The sequence below is a fragment of the Sminthopsis crassicaudata genome, chromosome 2 (assembly GCF_048593235.1).
Source record: "Sminthopsis crassicaudata isolate SCR6 chromosome 2, ASM4859323v1, whole genome shotgun sequence".
In the NCBI taxonomy this organism is placed as follows: Eukaryota; Metazoa; Chordata; class Mammalia; order Dasyuromorphia; family Dasyuridae; genus Sminthopsis; species Sminthopsis crassicaudata.
In genome coordinates, this window is record NC_133618.1 from 683,518,004 (window position 1) to 683,541,536 (window position 23,533).

The 23,533-nt window shown below is 41.8% G+C and overlaps 1 protein-coding gene across 1 annotated transcript; it reads right to left on the minus strand.

Moving 5' to 3' along the window:
* Positions 1-2,055: 2,055 nt before the first annotated feature.
* Positions 2,056-23,527, minus strand: LOC141559134 (uncharacterized). Its single transcript, XM_074297248.1, has 4 exons — positions 20,563-23,527; positions 10,039-10,165; positions 9,360-9,455; positions 2,056-8,037 (listed from the first exon to the last, which is right to left on the minus strand). The coding sequence occupies exons 1-4, from the start codon at positions 20,689-20,691 to the stop codon at positions 6,299-6,301; spliced, it is 2,091 nt and encodes a 696-aa protein (XP_074153349.1). The 5' UTR covers positions 20,692-23,527; the 3' UTR covers positions 2,056-6,298.
* Between the last annotated feature and the right edge of the window lie 6 nt (positions 23,528-23,533).

Genomic DNA, 23,533 nt, shown 5'->3' on the forward strand with positions numbered 1-23,533 from the left:
CCCCTCCCTCCCCGGAGCCCCTCTCCCAGTCCTCCCTGGAGCCCCTCCCTCCCCGGAGCCCCTCCCGGGGTCCTCCCCGGAGCCCCTCCCTCCCCGGAGCCCCTCTCCCAGTCCTCCCCGGAGCCCCTCCCTCCCCGGAGCCCCTCTCCCAGTCCTCCCCGGAGCCCCTCTCCCAGTCCTCCCCGGAGCCCCTCCCTCCCCGGAGCCCCTCTCCCAGTCCTCCCCGGAGCCCCTCCCTCCCCGGAGCCCCTCTCCCAGTCCTCCCCGGAGCCCCTCCCTCCCCGGAGCCCCTCTCCCAGTCCTCCCTGGAGCTCCTCCCTCCCCGGAGCCCCTCCCGGGGTCCTCCCTGGAGCCCCTCCCTCCCCGGAGCCCCTCTCCCAGTCCTCCCTGGAGCTCCTCCCTCCCCAGAGCCCCTCCCGGGGTCCTCCCCGGAGCCCCTCCCTCCCCGGAGCCCCTCTCCCAGTCCTCCCCGGAGCCCCTCTCCCAGTCCTCCCCGGAGCCCCTCCCTCCCCGGAGCCCCTCTCCCAGTCCTCCCCGGAGCCCCTCCCTCCCCGGAGCCCCTCTCCCAGTCCTCCCCGGAGCCCCTCCCTCCCCGGAGCCCCTCTCCCAGTCCTCCCCGGAGCTCCTCCCTCCCCGGAGCCCCTCCCGGGGTCCTCCCTGGAGCCCCTCCCTCCCCGGAGCCCCTCTCCCAGTCCTCCCCGGAGCCCCTCTCCCAGTCCTCCCTGGAGCCCCTCCCTCCCTGGAGCCCCTCTCCCAGTCCTCCCTGGAGCCCCTCCCTCCCCGGAGCCCCTCTCCCAGTCCTCCCTGGAGCCCCTCCCTCCCTGGAGCCCCTCCCTCCCTGGAGCCCCTCTTCCAGTCCTCCCCGGAGCCCCTCCCTCCCCGGAGCCCTTCCCTCCCTGGAGCCCCTCCCTCCCCGGAGCCCCTCCCTCCCCGGAGCCCCTCCCTCCCCGGAGCCCCTCCCTCCCCGGAGCCCCTCCCGGGAGGGAAGAGAAGTGAAGGCTTCGCCTTCCCGAGCCCACCGATCCCGCAATAATGAGCATTCAGTTTGCAATCCCCACTTCAGACGGACTTCCCCAAATCCCAGGCAAAAACCTTCAGAAAGTGAAGGAGAAGAGACTGGAACTCCGGACCCGGAACCCAAGCCGGCAAGTTCACAAAGCGTCTGCAGAGCAGGGGCAGGGTCCCCTCTCCCGCCTGTCCGACGCCACCTTAGAGTCCCACAGGCAGGGAGAAGTCATAGGTAGAAATCAGCTCAGCTCCATGGTCCCCCCCCCCCCCCCGGGAGGTGGTCCAGCCCGAAATCCAAGCCCTGGCAAACCCCGGAGACCCCACCTCCAGAGAGGCCCAACAGTCTCACCCTGCCGAGCCCTGCCCGCAATCCCTGCCGTGTCCAATCCTCCCCATCAGGTCTCCGGATGGGGCGCCCCAGGCCACTGCCTTCTTTGGTCTGCCCTCCGGCACTGTCTCCTGCTGTCTCCCCTAACTCCCCGTGCTTCCCGACCCCACTATTGCTTAAAGCCAGCTCTCAGGGTGCTAAGTGCTTTCATCTTGGGCTGTTTCCTTTCTGACAAATGGCAAGTCCCTTAGGGGAATTTCCCGTCGTTATTAAAGCCCCTTTCTCTGCCCTCCCACTCTATACGTGGCGCCTCCCTTTTTCCAACACTCTGGCCCATCCTTAACAATTTTAGGTTTCAATATTACAATGTGCCACACTGTTCCCTTGTAATGTCCTGACCCAGGTTCCCTAATTGTCCCACCTCAGTCACCCTGCCCCAAGACCTCAGGCTATAATCATTCCCTCTGAATGTTTGTTGGGATAAAGGTCTTTAACTCATTTAGAACCATTACAATATCAGGAGCCTTTCCAGTGCTTCTCCCCATTAGATCATCCCCATCCAGGTGCCTATGAGAATTATGTCATCGTTCCTGTTCCCCCATAAAAGAATCTTGCATCCCACTTTCACTGCTGGATTCTTGGAGACAATAGTCTCATTCAGCCCTGGGACCAAACCATGGATCCATTTGGTCCCAGTAAATCTCTCCCTTTCAAATAAAATATTAAATTGTTCTCTAATCTCTATCTTGCCTCAGTTTCTCCGGCATTACAATAACAAGAAGCCCAAATAACTTTATTAGCAATTTCACAGTTTTCACAAGGCAAGCCTAGAAGACGAAACCCAGCCCATCGGCAAAATGGATCGAACCTCCTGTAATTTACAGTCAAGTTTACACAACAGATGGAAAAAAAAGAAAAAAAAAAAAACACCTTATTTTAAAAACCAATACTTTAGCTTGGGATATTCTAACTGGATGTTCCAGTCAAACTGTCAATTGCTTTTGCAAATCAATCTTTCTTGTCCCTTGTTTTTCAAACCACCTTTCTTTCAAAAACAAAAAATAATATAGGGCATACAAGGGGAAAATTAAACAACCCCGCTAGTTAACTCCTTTTCGGGTGACTCGGCTGCATTTGAGAAGCCTAGAAGACGAAACCCAGCCCATCGGCAAAATGGATCGAACCTCCTGTAATTTACAGTCAAGTTTACACAACAGATGGAAAAAAAAGAAAAAAAAAAAAAAACACCTTATTTTAAAAACCAATACTTTAGCTTGGGATATTCTAACTGGATGTTCCAGTCAAACTGTCAATTGCTTTTGCAAATCAATCTTTCTTGTCCCTTGTTTTTCAAATCACCTTTCTTTCAAAAACAAAAAATAATATAGGGCATACAAGGGGAAAATTAAACAACCCCGCTAGTTAACTCCTTTTCGGGTGACTCGGCTGCATTTGAGAAGAGAAGACCCCGGCGAGAGCAGGATAAAACCAGATTCAAGGGGAAGAACTTTTCATTCTAAACCCGGTGATCCTAAGTATTGGCAAGGTAGAGCCCAAGCTGGCTTGCCCTTCTCTGTGTTCAGCATGGCGTAGGCTGGTGTTGTAATAACCAGGGCTTTCTAAGTTGCCTAATGTATATCCGTTGTTACATTGTAGCTGGACATTACTGTTAAACAGTAACTATGTGCCACAACATAAATTGTCTGGTCCCAGATGCCTTGCTCCTGTTCCATGCATTCGTCACCAAAGTTGTGTTGAACTTACATCAGACACGGTTTCCTGGTGCTTACATGTTCACATAGGGAACTTCCAGGTTTATTCCCTCTTTGTGCTAGCAGCACTTGTTTGATCTAACAGGTCAATAGGTCCTGTTCTCCACCCTGTTGGGGAAGGGGGTGAGCCTGCTGCACAGACCGTCTGGTGACCCCTGCATTCACTTTTAGGAGCTCTGCTTGTTGCTGGTCATCAACAAGAAATGACTCAACAAGGAAGATGCAAATGGTGAGATGGCTTGAAGACAAACAAGTTTAATTGGATGACAGTGGCTTCCATGCAGATTCTAGAAACTTCAGCTTTCCTCTAGGACAGGTTGCACAAGGAGCCTAAAGTCCACCAGGTCTGACTGTCAGGAGTAAAACCAAATCAAGTGAGGCACAAAGCTCTAAGCAGCTTCTTAAGTTCCTGAATTTAAGAGTAAAGAGGACCAATGACTTCCACATGGAGCTAAAGACCTGGAGGATGAACAGCCTTGTTCCCCATTTTAAAGACAGATCACCAAACTGGAGTTGGTCAGTGGAGAAAACAATTTAATTGGTTAAAGGATGGAGAACATCAGGGAGGCAGAGACAACATGATTGGTTCAAACTCTGAAATGTGAGCTGGTAGCCCCTATTTTCATCCTGAAAATGTTGATTCTATCTGGATCTTGCAGAAATAACTGACAGAAAACAAATTTCCTCTAATTGCCCCCAAAATCCTTAGAGACAGTATTTCCAAGAAGGACATCATCTAGGCTGATTTGGATAAAAACAGATGTTCTCCAATTGAATCAGAACAGATTCACATAGAGAAGATAAATTTCCTTGTCATAAAGTGATTCCTCGGTGGTGTTGAGAGGACAATTCCTTTTGAATATGAGTGTTTAATGAAAGCACTACTCTTAAATTTTTTTTCACTGAAAAGTGGCTAATGGGAAAACTGAATTTTTGAACTCAAGAGCTGCTTCACCAGGAGATTATTGTTACTGGTCCTTAGTTCTTGAAGAGGACTGAGGCCATCAATGAGTGATAATCTTGACCTGCAAGTAAACTGGATATAAGGGAGAACTGTTCAAAATCATCACCCTTTTCTTTGGAGTATCTGAGTCATGTAACAAGACATAGTTGAAGACAACAGCTGCTGATGGCCCTTCATTTCTGCCTAAGGCATAAGCCCATCAACAACTGACAGATTGTAGGGTTCCAGAGAAGTGGTTTTCCTATTGTTAGCACAAAATTAAAACATTTTACAAGCTAATTTATTCAATTTGGTGCCACCTCTGGCAGCTACCTCCAGCTGAGAGAGTCAGAGGTTGCTGAACAAAACATTTTCTAAAGTTCTTCTGCTGGGATAATTTGCATTGCTCCTACTTCTCATGATAGAATTGTAGGAGAGATGAGATTAGCTGTGTTCAAAGTGACAGAGAGAGCTGATAGGTGGACAGCCAGAACAGTCTACAAGTGCCCTTAAGGTGGCAGGAGAAAGTAGAGAAGGACTCCATGTGGGATAGATCTTCTGTGCTGATCTTATGTGAGACACAGGTAAGAGTCACACAGGTTGGATTGACAGACAGTTTACAGGAATTTCAAATTGAAGAGATCACTGATCAGGCTGATTTTTAAGGGAATCATAGTGTATATACAACTTTTCTTGGGTTTCCTCACTTCAATCTTTCTCCATTCATTTACATATCTCATGCTACTCTGATTTCTTCCTATCTAATGTTTCTTAGAATGGCATGATATTCCAATATGTTGATGTACAACTGTTGATTAGACATTCTCTAACTGAAGAGCATCTATTTTCTCTTTTGCATCTATACTGTTTTTCACTACTCCTTCCTTCCTTATCCCCCCCCAAAAAAAAAAACACATATATCAAAATACTGCAATGAATATTTTAGTGTAGCTAGAATCTTTTTTTTCTCTCATTTCCTTAGAATTAATGCTTTGCTGTGGGTTCTAGATGCCATAAAGTATGGATATTTAATTATCTTTTAATGAATCCTAAAACCAAATGGCTTTTCAGAAGAGATGAACCAATTCATAGCTACATAAATATTGCATTGCTATGTAACTAATTCTATAGCCTCCTACACTATGTCCAGCCTTTGGGGTCATCTCTGCCAATTTGATGGAGGAAAACTGAAATTTCAAGATGGGAATCTTTCATAAAAGTATCTTGATAAAACATTTTCTGCCTGAACAAATATAGCAAGAAACCTATTTCCCTTGTTGCATAGGAGTTGTGTATTTAGGAATGATGTGTAAGTTTCCTGACTCACAAGATGTAGTTTTAGAATTTCTCATGTCTTTCTACCTCTCCAAACTGCCAATCATACCCAGAAGGTTTGGTGAAGTCTCTTGAGTTATTAGGCTAAATCTGAAACTGAGGATCCAGCAAGAAGCGGCAATACAAAGGGTTCATCTTCAAGTTCGTCTTCAGCTTCTCAAAGGATTCAGAGCTGGAAGAGATCCTCACCCTAATCTAAATGCACTCAGACCCATGAAGTTAAATTATTTTCCTGAGGCCACAGAGGTTCAGAACCCAGATTTTAACACTTGTCTTTGGAGTCCCAATTTAATGATGTTTCCATTCCACCATACTGCCTTTTAAGTAACCAGGTGGAAAAGAAGGCTCCAATACACATCTGAACCTATCTCCTATCCCTATTTATCTTTTATTTTCCCTTCCTCATACTCCTGAGAGAGACAGCTAATTATGGAAGGCATTAGCACCACCCTATCTTCTACCAATGATCTCTTCCAAATTTAATTTCATCCTTATTTTAATGCCTTTTCATTTCCTCACAGATTTGGCAAAAACCAATAAGTTTTAAATAAAACCCTTTCCACATTGATAACATTCGTGAAGTTTCTCTCTAGTACGGATACTCTGATGTAAAGGAGTATCTCTTTTTTGTCTAAAACTTTTCACACTGGTTACATACATAAGGTTTCTACCATGTGAATTCTCTGATGTCCAGTAAGAGATTTTCTTTGTGTAAAAGACTTTCCTCATTGGTTACATTTATAAGGTTTTTCACCAGTGTAGATTCTCTAATGTACAGTAAGAGATTCTCTTTTTTGTAAAAGCCTTTCTACATAAGTTACATTTATAAGGTTCTTCTTCAGTGTGGATTCTCTCATATATTAAGAAGTCCCTTAAATCTAAAAGTCCACATTGGTTACATTCATAAGGTTTCTATCCAGTGTGGATTCTCTGATGTACAGTTAGAGCACCCTTATGTCTAAAAGCCTTTCCACAATAGTTACATTCATAAGGTGTCTCTCCAGTGTGGATTCTTTGATGTACAGTGAGAGATTCCCTTTTTGTAAAAGCCTTTCCACACTGTTTACACTCATAAGGTTTCTCTCCAGTGTGGATTCTCTGATGTACAGTCAGAGATTCTCTTTTTGTAAAAGCCTTTCCACATTCTTTACATTCATAAGGTTTTTCTCCACTGTGAATTCTCTGATGTACAGTCAGAGATTCTCTTTTTGTAAAAGTTTTTCCACATTGGTTACATTCATAAGGTTTCTCTCCAGTATGGATTCTCTGATGTACTGTAAGGGCTCCCCTTTCTGTAAAAGCCTTTCCACATTGGTTACATTCATAAGGTTTCTCACCAGTATGAATTCTCTGATGTCCAGTAAGAGATTCCCTTTTTGTAAAAGCCTTTCCACATTGGATACATTCATAAGGTTTCTCACCAGTGTGGATTCTCTGATGTACAGTAAGATCTCCTTTATATCTAAAAGTCTTTTTACAATAGTTACACTCATAAGGTTTCTCACCAGTGTGGATTCTCTGATGTACAGTAAGAGCTTCCTTATGTCTAAAAGTCTTTCCACATTGGCTACATTCATAAGGTTTCTCTCCACTGTGGATTCGCTTATGTAAAGTAAGAGATTCCCTTTTTTTAAAACTCTTTCCACACTGGTTACATTCAAAAGGTTTCTCACCAGTGTGGATTCTCTGATGTCCAGTAAGAGATTCCCTTTTTGTAAAAGCCTTTCCACATTGGTTACATTTATAAGGTTTCTCTCCAGTGTGAATTCTCTGATGTACAGTAAGAGCTCCCCTTTCTGTAAACGCTTTTCCACATTGGTTACATTTATAAGGTTTTTCTCCAGTATGGATTCTCTGATGTACAGTAAGAGAGCCTCTTTGTCTAAAACCCTTTCCACAATGGTTACACTGATAAGGTTTTTCTCCAGTATGGATTCTCTGATGTACAGTAAGAACTCCCTTATGGCTAAAAGTCTTTCCACACTGATCACATTCATAAGGTTTCTCTCCAGTGTGGGTTCTTTGATGTAGTGTAAGAGATTCCCTTTTTTTAAAACTCTTTCCACATTGGTTACATTCATAAGGTTTCTCCCCTGTGTGGATTTTTTGATGTGTAATAAGAGCTCCCTTATGTCTAAAAGTCTTTCCACATTGTTTACATTTATAAGGTTTCTCCCTAGTATGGATTTTCTGATGTAGCTTAAGTGATTCCCTTTTTGTAAAAGCCTTTCCACACTGATTACATTCAGAAGTTTTCTCTTCAGTGTGGATTCTCTGATGTACAGTAATATCTCCCTTTTGTCCAAAAGTCTTTCCACAATGGTAACATTCATAAGTTTTCTTTCTAGTATGTATTCTCTGATGTAAAGTAAGAGATTTCTTTTTAGTAAAATCCTTTCCACATTGGTTACATTCATAAGTTTTCTCTCCAGTATGGATTCTCCGATGTATAACTCCTTTATTAAAAACATTTACACATTGGTCATGTTCACAATACTTCTCTCCAGAGTGGATTCTCTCATGTGTAGCACAGATTTCTTTCCAAGTGAAGTCACAGGGACCATCACTTATGAATCTTTGCTTGTGAGTTTCTACCGCAGAAAGGCTTAGATCTGTAGTAGTGTCCTTCATTTCACTTCTGATCTCTATTTCTAAAAAACAATAACAACAAACAATAAAACAAATATAGATACCAAACATACACACATATATTGATATCCTCTCCCCTCCAACAGCTGAACAGAAACTCAGTAATTTTCTATTTCCTTAGGTAAAGAGAAAATTTCAAATGGGTAGAATCAATCATTTTTAAAATCCCATTAGCCTACATCCCAAGGGTGGTTGAATTTCTTTTTTGTTTATTTTATCTCTCTACTCATTCATTTTTTTTTTTTTTTCAGGAAGGGGGGAAGCAGTTGGGATTAAGTGTCCTGCCCAGATCCCACAGCTAGCAAATGTTAAGTATCAGAGAATATATGTGAACCAGGTCATCCAGATTCCAGTGCTGATACTCAAACCCAATGTACCATTTAGTCACCCTAATGATTTCATTTCTAATGAGCTTCATGCACAATTTTTTTGGATCCTGACAGTAAATCTTGACATTCATTCTCATTACATGCACAATTCAGGCCACCAGCTCAGAGTGGCTGAGTGACTTGACCCAAATTCCAGTAGCTGGGACTGGAATTCACACCTTGTGAATAGATATGCTCTGCCTAGGGTATTTGACAAATTATTTCTACTCTCAGTTTTTCCATTCCCTTTCATTATCCTTTCTCACTTCAGAAATTTGCTATCAGGTTATAAGAACTCTGTAATTTGAGTTTCTTTAGCTGTAAAATGAGCACAATAATAGCATCCAAGTCTTAAGGTTCTCATGAGGATAAAATGAGATATCTACACAGTGCATGACACAGTAGGTGCTATATAAATGAAATAAATTTTATTTCATTTTGACTATTTTGACTCCTTTTTAAAGCCATAATTATCCTCATTAATTAGTGAATTATTGAGGCACTAAATTTATCCAATTTATTTGGTCCATAGTGGGTTTCCACATAGTTGCTGATATACTGTCTGCTCCACCAGTCTGTGACCTCCAGGAGAGCAGAGGACATCCCTTGTCTCTCTTTATGTTCCCAGCCTAGAGAAGGCACTGAAATGTTTGTTGATTTGAAGAAGTTCTAAGAAATGACTCATCTCTGATAATTCTTTTAAGCACTTCTCCTAGATCCCAAACTATTATAGGAGTATAGATGATCACTAGAAGGAACCTACAAGGTAATGTAGTCCCTCATTTTGTAGATGGGAAACCAAGATTCAGTAACTAGCTCAGGAAAGTATGCCAAGAAATAGCAGAACAAGAATTTCTAGGTTGGTCTTTCTCCCCATATGGAGTATTTATTTCATAGTCATTCCTAGAAGCCTCTTGTAATCATAATACTCATACGCCTGCTGCCACTGCACTCACCCAGAAAGCAACGCCTCAGACTTTCTTGGTCCAGAAGCCAAGGTGCTTCTCTTTGCTCAAAATAAAAGATCACATCTTCTCTGGGAACTGGAAGCCCTGAGCAGGGAAATGGATCAGGGATGAAGAATAGTAGATGAAAATTAATGCTCATTCCCTTCCTTTCCTTTCCCACCTCGAGTTGGAATTTGAGGGCAGTAGGAAGGAAGAATAAAGACAAACTTTCTATACTAGGAACTAGTATGTACTTTGGGCTACACATTGTGGTGTTTTTTAAAAAGAAGAATATTTCAAAACTATACCCATTCCAAAGAGAAACAGGTTGTAAGGAAAAGCTACCTGAGCAATTTTCAAGGCTTTTAAAGATAAAATTCATGTACAGGTAAGAATTAAAGGAAACAAACTCTATTAGTTCCATGTTTGAGATGCTTCCACACTGACTTGATCTTTGACCTAAAGCTACCTAGAATTGCTAAGAGACAGCTTCAGGAGCATGACAGGACATCCTTAGTTTTCTATCATTCAATGAGAAGACATTTTACAGGAACATCATCAACCATAGGAACCTGTTTGTTGGACATAGGAGGCCAGGATTTTTCCCTTTCTGGTCATTGATAAATTCTCTTAATTTAGCACATTAGAGAATAAAAAATATTTCCTTTGGCTTCAGATTCATACTTACCAAGGGACAGCAGGTTTTGGGCATTTTCCAACATGACCTCCTTGTATAAGACCTTCTGAGGATGGTCCAAGAGGCCCCACTCCTCCTGGGTAAAGTTCACAGCCACATCTTTGAATGTTACCAATTCCTAAACCACCAGAAATCATAAGACATAAAGCTGAAAGACACTTTAGAATTAAAGAGTCCAATTCTCTAATTTTCAGGAGGAAACTGAAGCATAGACAAGAGATTTGCTAAAAAGTCATGCCATTTTTGAGTCAACTCTTAATGTCTTTGAAAGTCTTACTGAATTTTCAGAAAAGCATTTTATAGGATCAGTTGGAATATGTATGAGAACTGTCTTATGGATGTAATGCAATTCCTTGTGAAATCAGGAAGGAAGTTTGTGCTTTATCTGAGAGGTAGATGAATCTGTGGAGAAGGGTGTGATAGAAAATTTCTTCCTTAGCAGAACTGATATAAGTGATATACTCTAAAGAAAATTCTGCATAGAGTTTGGAAGAAGGCAGCAAATACAGCAGGCTCTGGGAGAAAAAGTTTTATATGATCACTTAAAAGAGAACAAAGTTTAAAAAAAAATGTAGTTATTTTCTGAGAAGCCAGAATAAAGTTTTATCTAATGAAAACATGAAGAGGATTCTAAATAGATATTCATCAGTATCTGGACTACACTGAGTAATAGGAGTCAGTTTCCAACCAAATGAAATAATTATCTGGGTATGATATTCTCATGGACAAAACAACTCTGGCCTTTACTAGTAACTGCTTTCATTTATTTATGACATATATTTTTTAATTATAATATTTCAATACAGAGAAATGAGTAAGTAGAATGGAGAAAAGAGGCTTTCTTCACTAAGTAAAAAAAAAAAAAAAATCACGAGGAAAATATTGCCAGGTTCTTTATGAGAAATAAATCTTTTGCGATCTAACCTTTCTGAAGAGCAATATGGAACTATGCCCAAAAGGCTATAAAACTGTGGCTATACAGAACCCGGAGATCACTATACATGGCAACAAGATTATATGATGATCAACTCTGATGGACGTGGCTCTCTTCAGCAATGAGATGATTCAAACCAGTTCTAATTGTTCAGTAATGAAGAAAATCAGCTACACCCAGAGAGAGAACTATGAGAAATGAGTGTGGAATATAATTTACCATTTCTACTCTTTCTGTTATTGTGTGCTTGCATTTTTTGTTTTTTTCCTCAGGTTTTTTTTTTCTTTCTTTCTAGATCCAATTTTTCTTGTGTAGCAAATAATTGTATAAATATGTATACATATATTGGATTTAACATATTTAAAATGTATTAGACTACCTGCCATCTAGGAGAGGGGGTGAGGAGGAAGGGAAAAGTTGGAACAGAAGGTTTTGCAAGAGTCAATGTTGCAAAATTACCTGTTCATGTCAATAAAAAGCTATAATTAAAAAAAAAAAAAAAAAAAACTGTGGCTATAAAATCTTAATGGAGGGAAAAGGACCCACATGTGCAAAAATGTTTGCAGCAGTTCTTTTTATGGTAGCAAAGAATTGGAAAAGGAGTGGATACCCCTCATTTGGGGATTGGCTGAACAGGTTGTGGTACATGAAGGAAATAGATATTATTATAAAAATTATGAATAAGCTGATTATAGAAATGTTTGGAAAGATTTACATGAACTGATGCTGAGTGAAACAAGCAGAACCAGGAATACATTGTGTATTGTAAAGCAAGAATGTGCGATGATCAACTAGAAAAGGATTGCTTCTTCTCATAGTTCAGTGATCCCAAGCAATCCAAATAGACTTTGGACAGAAAATGCCATCTAGGACCACAAAAAGGATCTAAGGACACTGAATGTAAATCAACATATGCTATGTTCACTTTTTTCTGTTTTTTTTTTTTTAACCTTTCTTTTCCCTTTTACTTTGATTTTTTCTCTCCCAACATGATTCATCATAAAACAATGTGTTTTAAAAATAAATAAACTTACTACAATTTTAAAAAGAGAGAGAATTAAATGTTTTAAAGAGATGTATAGAAATATACAATCTTGGGAGAAAAAAAGTCAAGAAATGAGTTAAGAAGGCAATAAATGGATCATATATAGATGAAGATAGCCAGATCTGTGAATAGCCTGATATTTGAGAGTCGTCTATATTTCCAACCTGCTTCATGTACAATATGTGTTTGGCCAATGCACTTGAATTCTGATGGCTTTCCATTTCATTTTCATCCATTTCCATTATAAGCCTACAATTCACTTTTACAAGCATTCTGATATTTATTCCCCATCCAATTATTTTCCATTCTGTATGTAAAATTGCTGTTTCATTTTTATCATTTTGATTTCTTCTTAAAAACATCTGATTTATGATTTGATATGGACTTTGAGCTTATTCTCTTCCCTTGTCAAAAAGAACACAACCTGCTATTATGAGGTATAATCAAGTCCCAGACTATCCTCATAGAGCGACTGGGGGAATCAAATTCTTTCTTAGTCTCCACGGTGTATCTTTCAAATCTCTCGGCATCTGTAAACAACTTTTGAGATTCTGATGACCACATCTTAGGTCTGGGACCTGCTTAGGTCGGCTAACTACATTCCATCTGGCTCCTCTATGATCCCTCCCTATGAGCTCTCAACTTCTTGATACTTCCACCTCCTTCCTCCCCTAAAAACCTCCCAAGACTGTATTTCCCATATGAAAGATATGTCCTAGATGAAAATCTTTGTTAAGTTCTTTTCAAGACTAAAACCACTATGAGGTACTTTTTGTCCTCATAATGGTGTCTTTCTTCTTATTATACCTAACTCTGGTAAATCTGTTAAACTCCTCTCTGTATCTAGGCTGCAAGTCAATGGCATCCTCAGGCATATTAATTGAATGAATTCCTCTATTCTCTTTTCCTTGATAACCTTATTGGTCCCCCAACTTTATTTCCTACTTACCACTCCCGGTGCCTATTTTACTTCTTCATTTTCTTTTCCTAAATAAGCCTACCTTTTTCACACAGAGAATGGCCATTGTGAATTTGTCACATCTTTATTTTGAACCAGGAATTGCTACCTTGACCTCAAGATAACAATTTTCTTTATCCTATTGTTTCAACAACTGCAGAATTTTGAATAACAGAATTTATTGCCTTTTTTTTTTTTAACACTTTTTAAGATTCCCAAGGATTGCTAAATCTTTCCCTTTCCTTATCCTATTGTTTCAACAACTGCAGAATTTTGAATAACAGAATTTATTGCCTTTTTTTTTTTTAACACTTTTTAAGATTCCCAAGGATTGCTAAATCTTTCCCTTTCCCTAGAGAAGGAAGGCAATCCTTTTACTGATCTCTGATTGATTCTTTAACTCCACCCAAAAGAAGATATTCCAAATATTGTTCCTTAACAAGCTTCCCACAGTCTCCCTTTATCAACATGAGGTGGGGTTAATGCATTCTAAACCTTCTCTTAAGCAGAAAGCTCAGATATCTTCTCATTATTCACCGGGCTCTACTTTTTTGGGATTGCTCTGACTGAGCTCTCCACATAGCCTGAATTGAGTGCCTCCTTCCCAACCAGACCATATTGTATCCCTCTTTGACCTGTATTCTTTTTTTTTTATTTTATTTTTTTAATTGTTAATAATAGCTTTTTTACTTTCAAAATACATGAAAAGATAACTTTCAAAATTCACATAGTAATTTACATTACAAATTTTTCTCCTTCCCTGCCTCCCAACTCCACCAGACAGAAAGTAATCCAATACAGGTTGAACATGTGCAATTTTTCTAATATATTTCCACATTTATCATACTTCAGAAGAAAAATAAAATTAAAAAAAATGAGAAAGAACAAAAAAGCAAGCAAACAAACAACAAAAAAGTTGCAAATAGTATATTGTGATCCACATTCAGTCCCCACAGTCCTCTCCCTGGATGTAGATGGCTCTCTTTATCACAAGTCAATTCCTATTGCTGAATAGAGACATATCCAATTTGATCAGCACAAAATCTGTGTTGTTGCTTATTTCTACTCATTTCACTTAGCATCAGTTCAAGTAAGTTGCTCCAGGTTTTTTTTTTTTTTTAATAGAACAATAATATTCTATTACATCCATGTACCATAATTTATTCAATCATTACCCAACTGATGAGCATCCACTCAGTTTCCTGTTTCTTGCCAACACAAAAAGGGCTGCTACGATCATTTGATCTGTGGTTTTCTTTTGTTAATTGCCAAGATGGGGGAATAGAAAACTGAGATTCTGCCTTGGCAACTCTTTCCAAAGAAAAAAAAAAGGATAATAGACAAGGAATAAAAATATACAAAAGTGAAGGCCAGCCCAGAGGAAATGAGCTAAGCCACAATTAACATTCAAAAAACAAATCTGCCATTGTGGAGGGCAAGTGCACTGAAGGGAAAGACATGAACATAGACCAAGCTAAGGATGGGAGGTCTCATAGAAGGACACAAGTAGTTGAAAAAATGGACACCATCATGAAGGAAATAGTCAAAGAGAACTAGGCACTTCTGAAGATAGAAAATGAAATTCCAATGGAAAGAATCCCCAGCTCATCCACAGAAAAACCCAAACCAATCCAGAATCTAAAAACCAAACCCAGGGCTACAAACCCTGGCAGTTGCCAGGCTGCTAGTAGTCACCTTTGATAATTCAATTCAATTCAAAATCCTAAGAGATATGAGGAGAAAGTTCCATATCTTGGAACTGACTGTGGAATAATTTCAGACCAATGCAAACTAAGGAGATAAGGGGAAGGGAGGGAACAATGGGTTTCAGAGATCATTGTGGCTGAGGATGGAACCCAGGGTGACCTAGCCTGCAGATGGGAGCTTAACACTAAGGAACAGAATGTGGGCATTCTATAATAAAGAAGACTCTGAGTTCCAGGAAGAAGACAGAGAAGTATTCAGATAAGGAAGGGGAAAGCCAGAAGAGGTTCATGTCCTAAAACCTTAAGAGAGAATCCTGGAGCACAGAGTTATCAGGAGTGCCAGAAGCTGGAGAACAATCAAGAAAAATGGGGATTGGAGAGATGAGCTCCATGGACTTGGAAAGGGAAAGCCACCTAAGGGGTCAGGGAGGAAGCTGGAAAGATTAAGAAGCTGGAGATAGGAAGAGAACCAGATTTTGGAGGATGGGGAGAGAGAAGGCTAATTTTTGTTGCAAAAAACAAAGTTAGAATTAAAAAAATAAAATGTCAATATCTTCCCCAAACTCCCCTCCACGTAACCCCCAAATCTTCCTGACTACATAAATAAAAATAAAATGGTGATAATGAAATCTAGATTGTAGGCTTTGTTGTGAGGAACCGGTGTTATTGCCAAGGTACTTAACTCAAGTGTCTGACACTTAGTAGGTACTTTATAATAAATGCTGGTTTTCTTCCTTTGCCCGGGCTAGGAGTTGAAGACGCCCCTGATAGTTATCAAAGGTGGTAGCCCCTGCTGAGCTTATCAGCCACCATCTCCTGGAGTTCTGTCCTCCCCTGCTATATGGTTAGGTCAATTGTGTTTATAATATGACAAAGTTGTCCCAGAGGCAGACTTACAGAATGGGCAGAGGCTCCCCGTGCCTCCCTTCAAGCAGGATTCTGAGGGACAAAGCAGCAAGGCTGCCTGGAGGCCTCAGGATCCACCCCTGGGGATCCTGCAGATGTGACAGATTGCCCAAGGTGGCCCATCACCACCCCCTGCTCTGCTGGCAAGATGGCCTCCCACATGGAAGCAAGAGGAGCCTTGTGCACTCAGGCTGAAGAACCCCTGCTTCCTGACTGAGCGCCCTCTCTGTGCTATGCTCAGGTAAGTCTCCCTTTACTGGTGGGAGGAGCGAGCAGGGTCTGACTGTGGCCCAACATCCCAACTATGCATTGCCAGGAGTCAGTGCCATCCATGAAACTTCCAGGTCAAACCAGGAGCTGCTGGAGGCAACAGCAGGGTCACAGCTTCCAAGAAATCGTCCTGAGTCCCATAACTCACTGATCTCTTGCTGCTGTTCTCATGGTCTCTGCCAGTGGCTGGCGCTCTGCCTGGGGTAACCCCAATAACACCACCAGGAAACCGGGTTCAACAGTGAATGAGATGAGGTGAGATCTTTCAAGACAGTTGTGAAAATTGAGTAAGGCTTCATCTACTTCAGAGTTTGAGTAGGCCTGAAGGACTCTAAACATCGAGTCAAGGGCATAATTGCCTTCCCCTCCCATGATACCATCTCCCTATTTCACCCAAATATGGGCAACTATGTACTTAATGGTCAAGTTCAATATGGGCAGATTTCGAGTTTAGAATGTAAGACTCTCAGCCAATGAGGATGAGGGTCAGTGGTGGGAGGGGGTTTTGCATTAGGGATTAAAGGGGCTGTCCTGCCCACAGGAGACACTTCCTCTCTCTCTTCCATAGTCTGCTCCAAGGGTGGGACGCCCTTCTCCCGAGAATGTACAATAAATTTTGCTTTTCTCTAGAGCTCTCTCCAGCTTTTTTATTAAATGGTGACCCCTCACCATTTCCGTACCACACAGTTTTGGGGGCTCGTCCAGGATCCTTTACTTAGTAAGTGAACTCATGGGTGCTGGCAGGGAGGCGCCCTGCCCTGGTTTAGGCAGCCCGCCAGTGTCCAGGAACTTCTCCTTGCTCCCCAATGTAAAATGGGCCTGAAGTGGAGAAACTCAAAGAAAATCAAAGTGAGAAACTCCGCGGTGAAAATCCCAACTGGTTGGTGGAGGACAGATCAGTCAAGTAATTTGCTGCGCAGCAACCCAGAGGTAAGCGTCCTGTGAACTCTTGAGTCTAGTTATAGGTTCTGGAGGGGTGCTCTGGACAGGAAGAGAGCTAGACCTTCTGGGTGACTGAGTTAACCGGCGACGGTTAGCGTGTTTGGGCGTTTAGGAGTCTATTAAACTCCTTCCAAATTCAATGGGTGTGGCCTAGTCCCAGCCAGCCCTCGCGGAGAGAAATGAGAAAAATATCAGAAAATACCGGTAGATAGTCCGTTGGGAGATAAATTAAGTAATTGGAATAAACTGCCAAAATATGAGGAAAAATAAAAAGCAAGAAAAAGATGATAAGGTATTGTTGTTTTGTTGCAGACTGGGTGTGCCAAAAGGATTAAATGGTACCTGAAGGGAAGGACCTGAGAGGATTTAATTCCATTAGCCCTTCTAGGGGCCTTCGGGTGGGGAGGAGAAATATGTCTTTTGAAGCAGGGGCCATTTCAGCTGGCCAGAAATACCTGTTAGTAGATCCCATTTGGGATCAGAAACCCTGTACATGGGGAAGTATGTGGGACTGAGCCAGTGAAGATGGTGGCTTCCTTCCTTTTCCTCCCACGTGTCCTGACTGCAGCAGGGCCACGTGGGCCGGGGAAAAGAAACCGCTATTTAGTGAAGTCCATTGTTTTAAATATGATGGCAAAAGTAGTTTTATATTATTGGGAATTTAAAGCTGTGTTTGGGATTTTAAGTTAAAATATAGGTCATTAAAACAAAATGCTGGTAGCTTACTTAGGGGAGGTTGTGGTTGTATCTCCCTACTTAGATGGTATGTTTGCTAGAAGTATTGGGTAATTTGTAACTGAGCTATGCCTTAAGTATTTGTCAGCTCTGTTGGGCATGTATTAAGTTTTATGAAGTTTGGGTCACTTATTTGCGAACATTGAAGTGTAAAGTTTAAAAATATATACATATATATTTACTTAAAGACGGAACAGGAAAGATTGATTTGTAAAAGTAATTAATAGTTTAAATGGAACTATGATATATTGGGTCGGGAAGCATGGTGGTGTGGGGGAAGGGTGACCACGTGGAGAGGGACCTGGTCAGGTGTTCTAATCCCTCCTCCCATTAAGTATAGTGGGTTTGTTTGTTTGTTTGTTTGTTTGTTGTAATAGCTGCACCTCCTTGCTGATTTAGATATTAATTATTTCTACTGTTTAAAGGAAAAACCTACACTTATATGGTGTTAATAACTGAATGTTTTATTTTTATTTTTCAAGTCTATAACTGTTCTAAGGAGTTGGAACTGAAGTTTTCTGAAAGCATTTCATTTCTACTAAAATCTCATCTGACTAAAGCAAATTATTTAATGTTTATTTACATGCGTAATAGTCTCCTTGTTTAAAGATTATTTTAATCTGATCTGATAATTTGATAGGGTTATTTGCAAAAATTTTAATTCTTTTCAGAATGAAGAGAGTATTAATGTTAACTCTGAAAGATCTGAAAGTTTCTTTTCTGTGGAAACAGGATGGACAACATGAGATTTAGAATTTTTCTTGTATTGAGTATTTTGAAGGCAAAATAATTTGTAATGTTAAACCTAGAACCTTTATGAAAGAAACTGTATAATTTGTGAACTTCCTAGGATGAATCTTCACTGTGATTCTTGAGAACTAGATTCACCTGAAGCCTTGATTAATGATAATTGCTGTAGGAGATAAAATCTTTTGGGACTGTAGCTAATATTTACTTGGAGTTTTGAATTCAGGTATAACTGTTTGCATAGGTTGTTAAACTCCACCATCTGGAGGTAGGATGGTTAAAAATTAGGACAGTTACCTGAAGTAAAACTGCCTTAAATAAATCATGCCCCTGGTTTTTTCCTCTTATGTTTGTAATCAGAGCCAAGTGGTCAGTGAGACATACAGTACTAGGACTGCTCCCACTTTGCCTTTCTTTTTGAGACGAAGCTGGCAATCTCTGGAACCCCAATCCTAGACTCCTGACTATAGATCTATATTCAGATGCGTTTTTCATGTTTTGCATGATCATGGTGGGGAAAGAACTTTTGACACTCAATCCCCTATTAAATATGCACAGAAAATGAAATGAAGGGGTATTCAAGTTAGAACAATATTAAATCAAGCGGGCTGGAAGATGGCTCACAGATTCCAGAATGTTGAAACATGAAGCAATAGTATTAGAAAAGAATGCTCTATAATCCAAGATCATAATTTTAATCCTGCTTCCTTTTTGTCCCCTGGAGAACAGAACTATTGCTGTATAAAACTGTCTGACTATTGCTATTTCGAGAAATTTACTAGTCTGTTATGTATAATCTGATAATTTCTGTAAACGGGGGGGAAGGAAGCTGAGATTTCAACTGGTCAGAAAATTGGGAAAAACTGATGTCTTATTTCAGTTCAGGCCTAATTGGAAACTACTTACTCTTTGCTTACCTCATCATTTTGGTTCCCTGATGAAGGACCTTGAAAACTAGACATAATTTGGGTACTGAATGGAACTCTGGAAAAGGTACAAGATTTTTTTTTCTTTTTGCAGTGGACATCCAGGCTGCTTCTGGCCTGGATCGTTGTTAGAGCTCTATGCTCGGCACAATTCTTTTAAGAATTGCTGCGATTGATGAAAGATCTCCTTTTGTCTCGCTCTCTTGTCTCTACAGATAAGGGAGAGGCCACAAAAAGTTGAAAAAGCTCTTTACCTGTCCACTATCTAGACACACCTGATTTTAGCAGATGCTGGGTTTGGAGAAGGCTGCAGAGACAAGGCCTTTTGCATCTCAAGGCTTTCTAATCAGACCTCAACCTTGCTTTCAAACCTTGCAATAAACATCTTTTTACTCATCTAGGTTTTCGGCCTGTAAATTAATTTACAGGGGACTCTAGCTGAAAATTTGCTAGACTATGATTGGCTAGCTTATGTTTTAACTTTGAATTATTGTCCTGACTCAGTCCTGCCTCAGTTTCCCTGCCTCTTAGTTCTGCAAACCTCCCCCCTCCCCCCCCCCCCCCCCCCCGCCCATGCCTCTTTATCAGAATACTTGATAAGACCTTAAGTTTCAGAATAGCAGAATGTCTCTCCCGTTACAAGTTAATGGGAATCTCTTATCAAAACTTCTTGCATTCTCTTGTGTGGAATTAGATATTCTGTATGTGATTGTATTTGCATTGGGTGTTTTTAAAAACAAACTGATTTGTATGAATAATGTTCACTTATGAAAGATCTACTTGGATATAAACTCATTGGTACAAATTCCTTATTGTTATCAACACAAGGTTATGATAAATATTTGTTTAGAATTTATGTATGGTTCTTCTAGGATGGTAAATGGGAAAAAGAAATGGGTTTGCTAGAACTTCCACTGTTACCAAGGGCAGTCTACCTGCCCATTGGTCGGCTCAAACTTGTGAATTGTATGCTTTAAATCAAGGGTTGAAATTATTGTGGGACCAGGATGGGACTATATATATATACACACACTGATTTGAGATATGCCTGGGGTGTGATGCATGGATTTGGAGGGATCTGGGAGAAAAGAGGGCCTGGAAAACATTCTGGAATGTAGCAGTAATACATGTAAAGGGACATGAGATGGGAAGTTGTTTTGGGGTAAGGGGAAATAGATTAGTAGATGAGGAGGCCAAGGGAGCCGGAGATCAGGAAATCTCTCATATAATGGCTTTGATACCTGTACTTCCCCCTAGTCTACCCTCTCCTAGTTTTACTCAGGAGGAAAAAGAGAAAGCCTCAACTCTCGGAGCAGTTGAGAACTTGGAAGGACGATGGCTCTTACCTGACGGCAGAGAGGTACTGACCAAAGCAAGTATGAGGCAAGTCCTTCAGCAACTGCACCAGGACAGTCACGGGGATGTCCAAAACCTGTGTGATGCTGTGTTGACAAGGTATGTTTCCCCCGGCCCATATACTATGGCTCGACACCTGGTGGACGGCTGTCTTGTTTGACGAAGGACTAACAGGGCTGCTCAACGCCAGCTTCCAAAAGGGGGACGACCTCTAGGAATTCCAAAGCATCCAGGTGGACTTTACTGAGCTGCCACCAGTGGGTCGCCTCAAATACTTGCTGGTCATAGTGGACCATCTGACCTCATGGGTGGAGGCATTCTCCTCAGGCCGAGCAACTGCCTCGACAGTAAGTAAGGTCTTATTAGAACAAATTATTCCCAGATATGGAATGGTGGAGAGGATAGACTCGGAGCAGGGAACCCATTTTTCTGCCCAGGTATTGCAGAATCTGATTAGGGCCTTGGAAATCACTTGGGATCTCCATAGCCCTTGGCATCCTCCCTCTTCTGGGAAAGTAGAAAGGATGAACCAAGAAATAAAACGGCAGCTGACTAAGTTATCTTTAGAGACCCAACTACCTTGGACGAAATGCCTTCCTCTCACTCTGGTTAGAATCAGGACCAAGCCGTGTAGAGATATTGGGCTTTCACCTTATGAATTATTGTACGGTCATCCTTTCCAGGCTTATCATGAGGGAGATTGGAAGCCCATTTTAGAGACAAAGGATTTGTTAAGAGATAATGTTAAATCATGCTTAAAACATTTGCAAGAACTTCAACAAAAAGGGTTAATAGCTCAGACTCCTCCTCTAGGTTTCCCTGTTCATAGAATTCAGGTTGGAGATTGGGTGTTGATCCGCTCCTGGAAGGACAGAAGCTGGGACAGACCCTACCAGGTGACCCTGACCTCAGACACTGTGATTCGCACCCAGGAACGAGGCTGGACACCATACCAGGACAAAAGGACCTGTGGCGCCTCCTTTATCGGAGTGGACAGTTGAAGACAGGGGAGACCTCTGATTACATAAGAGGAGGGGACCTCCACTGAAAGAACACTGATTCTGAATCCAGTGCATTGTAACTGTGTGACTTTTCTTACTTTGGGTCTCTTTGCCTGTTTGGAAGCTGATATATTTTCCTTTGGGAATTTCACCTTAACTTCACAGTGTTATAATAGTTGAACCTCATGGGGCTTTCCCTGAGCTTTGGATTTACCTATTTCCTCATGATAGCCATAGAAACCAGACTTTTACTTTCCAGAGATGAGAACTAGTTCCTCCTGCTCATGCAGAATATAGGGAGAACTTTTAATTTATCAAATTGTTGGATCTGTGTTGGATCCCAACAATCAAACCAATGGCCATGAGTACCTGTCCCCTTAAGCCCAGCCTGGGTCCTTAGTAACCGATCCCAAAGGGAACATATACATTGGGTGCAGTTATCAATGGGGTTGGTAAAATGTCACTCTGGGGACACCTGGAAACATGGGACTCTGTATTCCACATTTTGGAGTACCTTTAACCTAATAGATGGGTGGCCAGCTGCCAATTGTAGTTGGAGGAAGGAGCAAGGTTTATGGAAATGTCATTATGCCATCTTTGTGGGGGGGGGGCCTAGGGATGAGAGACCCTTTCACATATTTTCAAGGGAACAACCTGCTCTAAAGGGTCATTATTGGATCTGTGGTTTAACTGCCTATACTCACCTACCTCTTAATTGGACAGGGATTTGTTATATTGGACCAAGGCCAAATGACATGGAAATCTAGTAAGAGAAATCACTAAGAACATTAGGAAACATGTTTCCTGTACAGATGTGGACCTCACTGTTCAATACTTCTTGATGGTCCTGGTTTGGGAAGCTGGTGGAAACTGCTCCTTTGGCTTGGCCTTATAGCCCTTAGTGGTGCCCTAACCCTATCTGCATCCCTTGTTCGATCAGATTAATAACCAGAATTGTCCAAAATCATGACCTGGAATGATCAGGTTGGAAGAGAAAGCTGAAGGGTCTGTTAGATGGATGCTGTTAAAAGGGCCAGGGTGGAGCCGGTGGCCCAAGGCCAACAGGAACCAGAAGGAAGTGAGGAATTCATAGGGAATGTGAAATTATGGTACAAACATTTGAAGAGATCTCAGTGTACAAAATAAGAGGAGGAACTGAATGAGATGAGGTGAGATCTTTCAAGACAGTCGTGAAAATCGAGTAAGGCTTCATCTACTTCAGAGTTCGAGTAGGCCTGAAGGACTCTGAACATCGAGTCAAGGGCATAATTGAGTTCCCCTCCCATGATACCATTTCCCTATTTCAGCCAAATATGGGCAACTATGTACTTATTGGTCAAGTTCAATTTCATGGGCAGATCTTGAGTTTAGAATGTAAGACTCTCAGCCAATGAGGATGAGGGTCAGTGATGGGAGGGGGTTTTGCATTAGGGATTAAAGGGGCTGTCCTGCCCACAGGAGCCACTTCCTCTCTCTCTTCCATAGTCTGCTCTAAGGGTGGGACGCCCTTCTCCCGAGAATGTACAATAAACTTTGCTTTTCTCTAGAGCTCTCTCCAGCTTTTTTTATTAAATGGTGACCCCTCACCATTTCCGTACCACACAACAGGAACAGGGCCTGTCGTGCTGGAGCCCGGGAAGCCCAGGGGCAAGGAGGAGAATCCCAGGAGCCGCTTTGAAACAGCAGAGATCGGGTCGGGAGAGGTCTGGGAGACATCGGGGTCTCCACCATCCCCAGGAGGGGCTTGTGCCCTGGGGACAGAGGACACCACTGGGGAAGCCATCAGAACTCTGCTCCAGGTCTGGGCTGACAAGGGTGAAAGATGAAGGGAGAAGGGAGAAGGGCTTTCCTGGACCTCCAGTTGTTATGAAGGGAGAGCCTGGCTGAAGGGAGGGGTGTGTGTGTGTGTGTGTGTGTGTGTGTGTGTGTGTGTGTGTGCGCGCGCGCGCGCGTGTGTCTG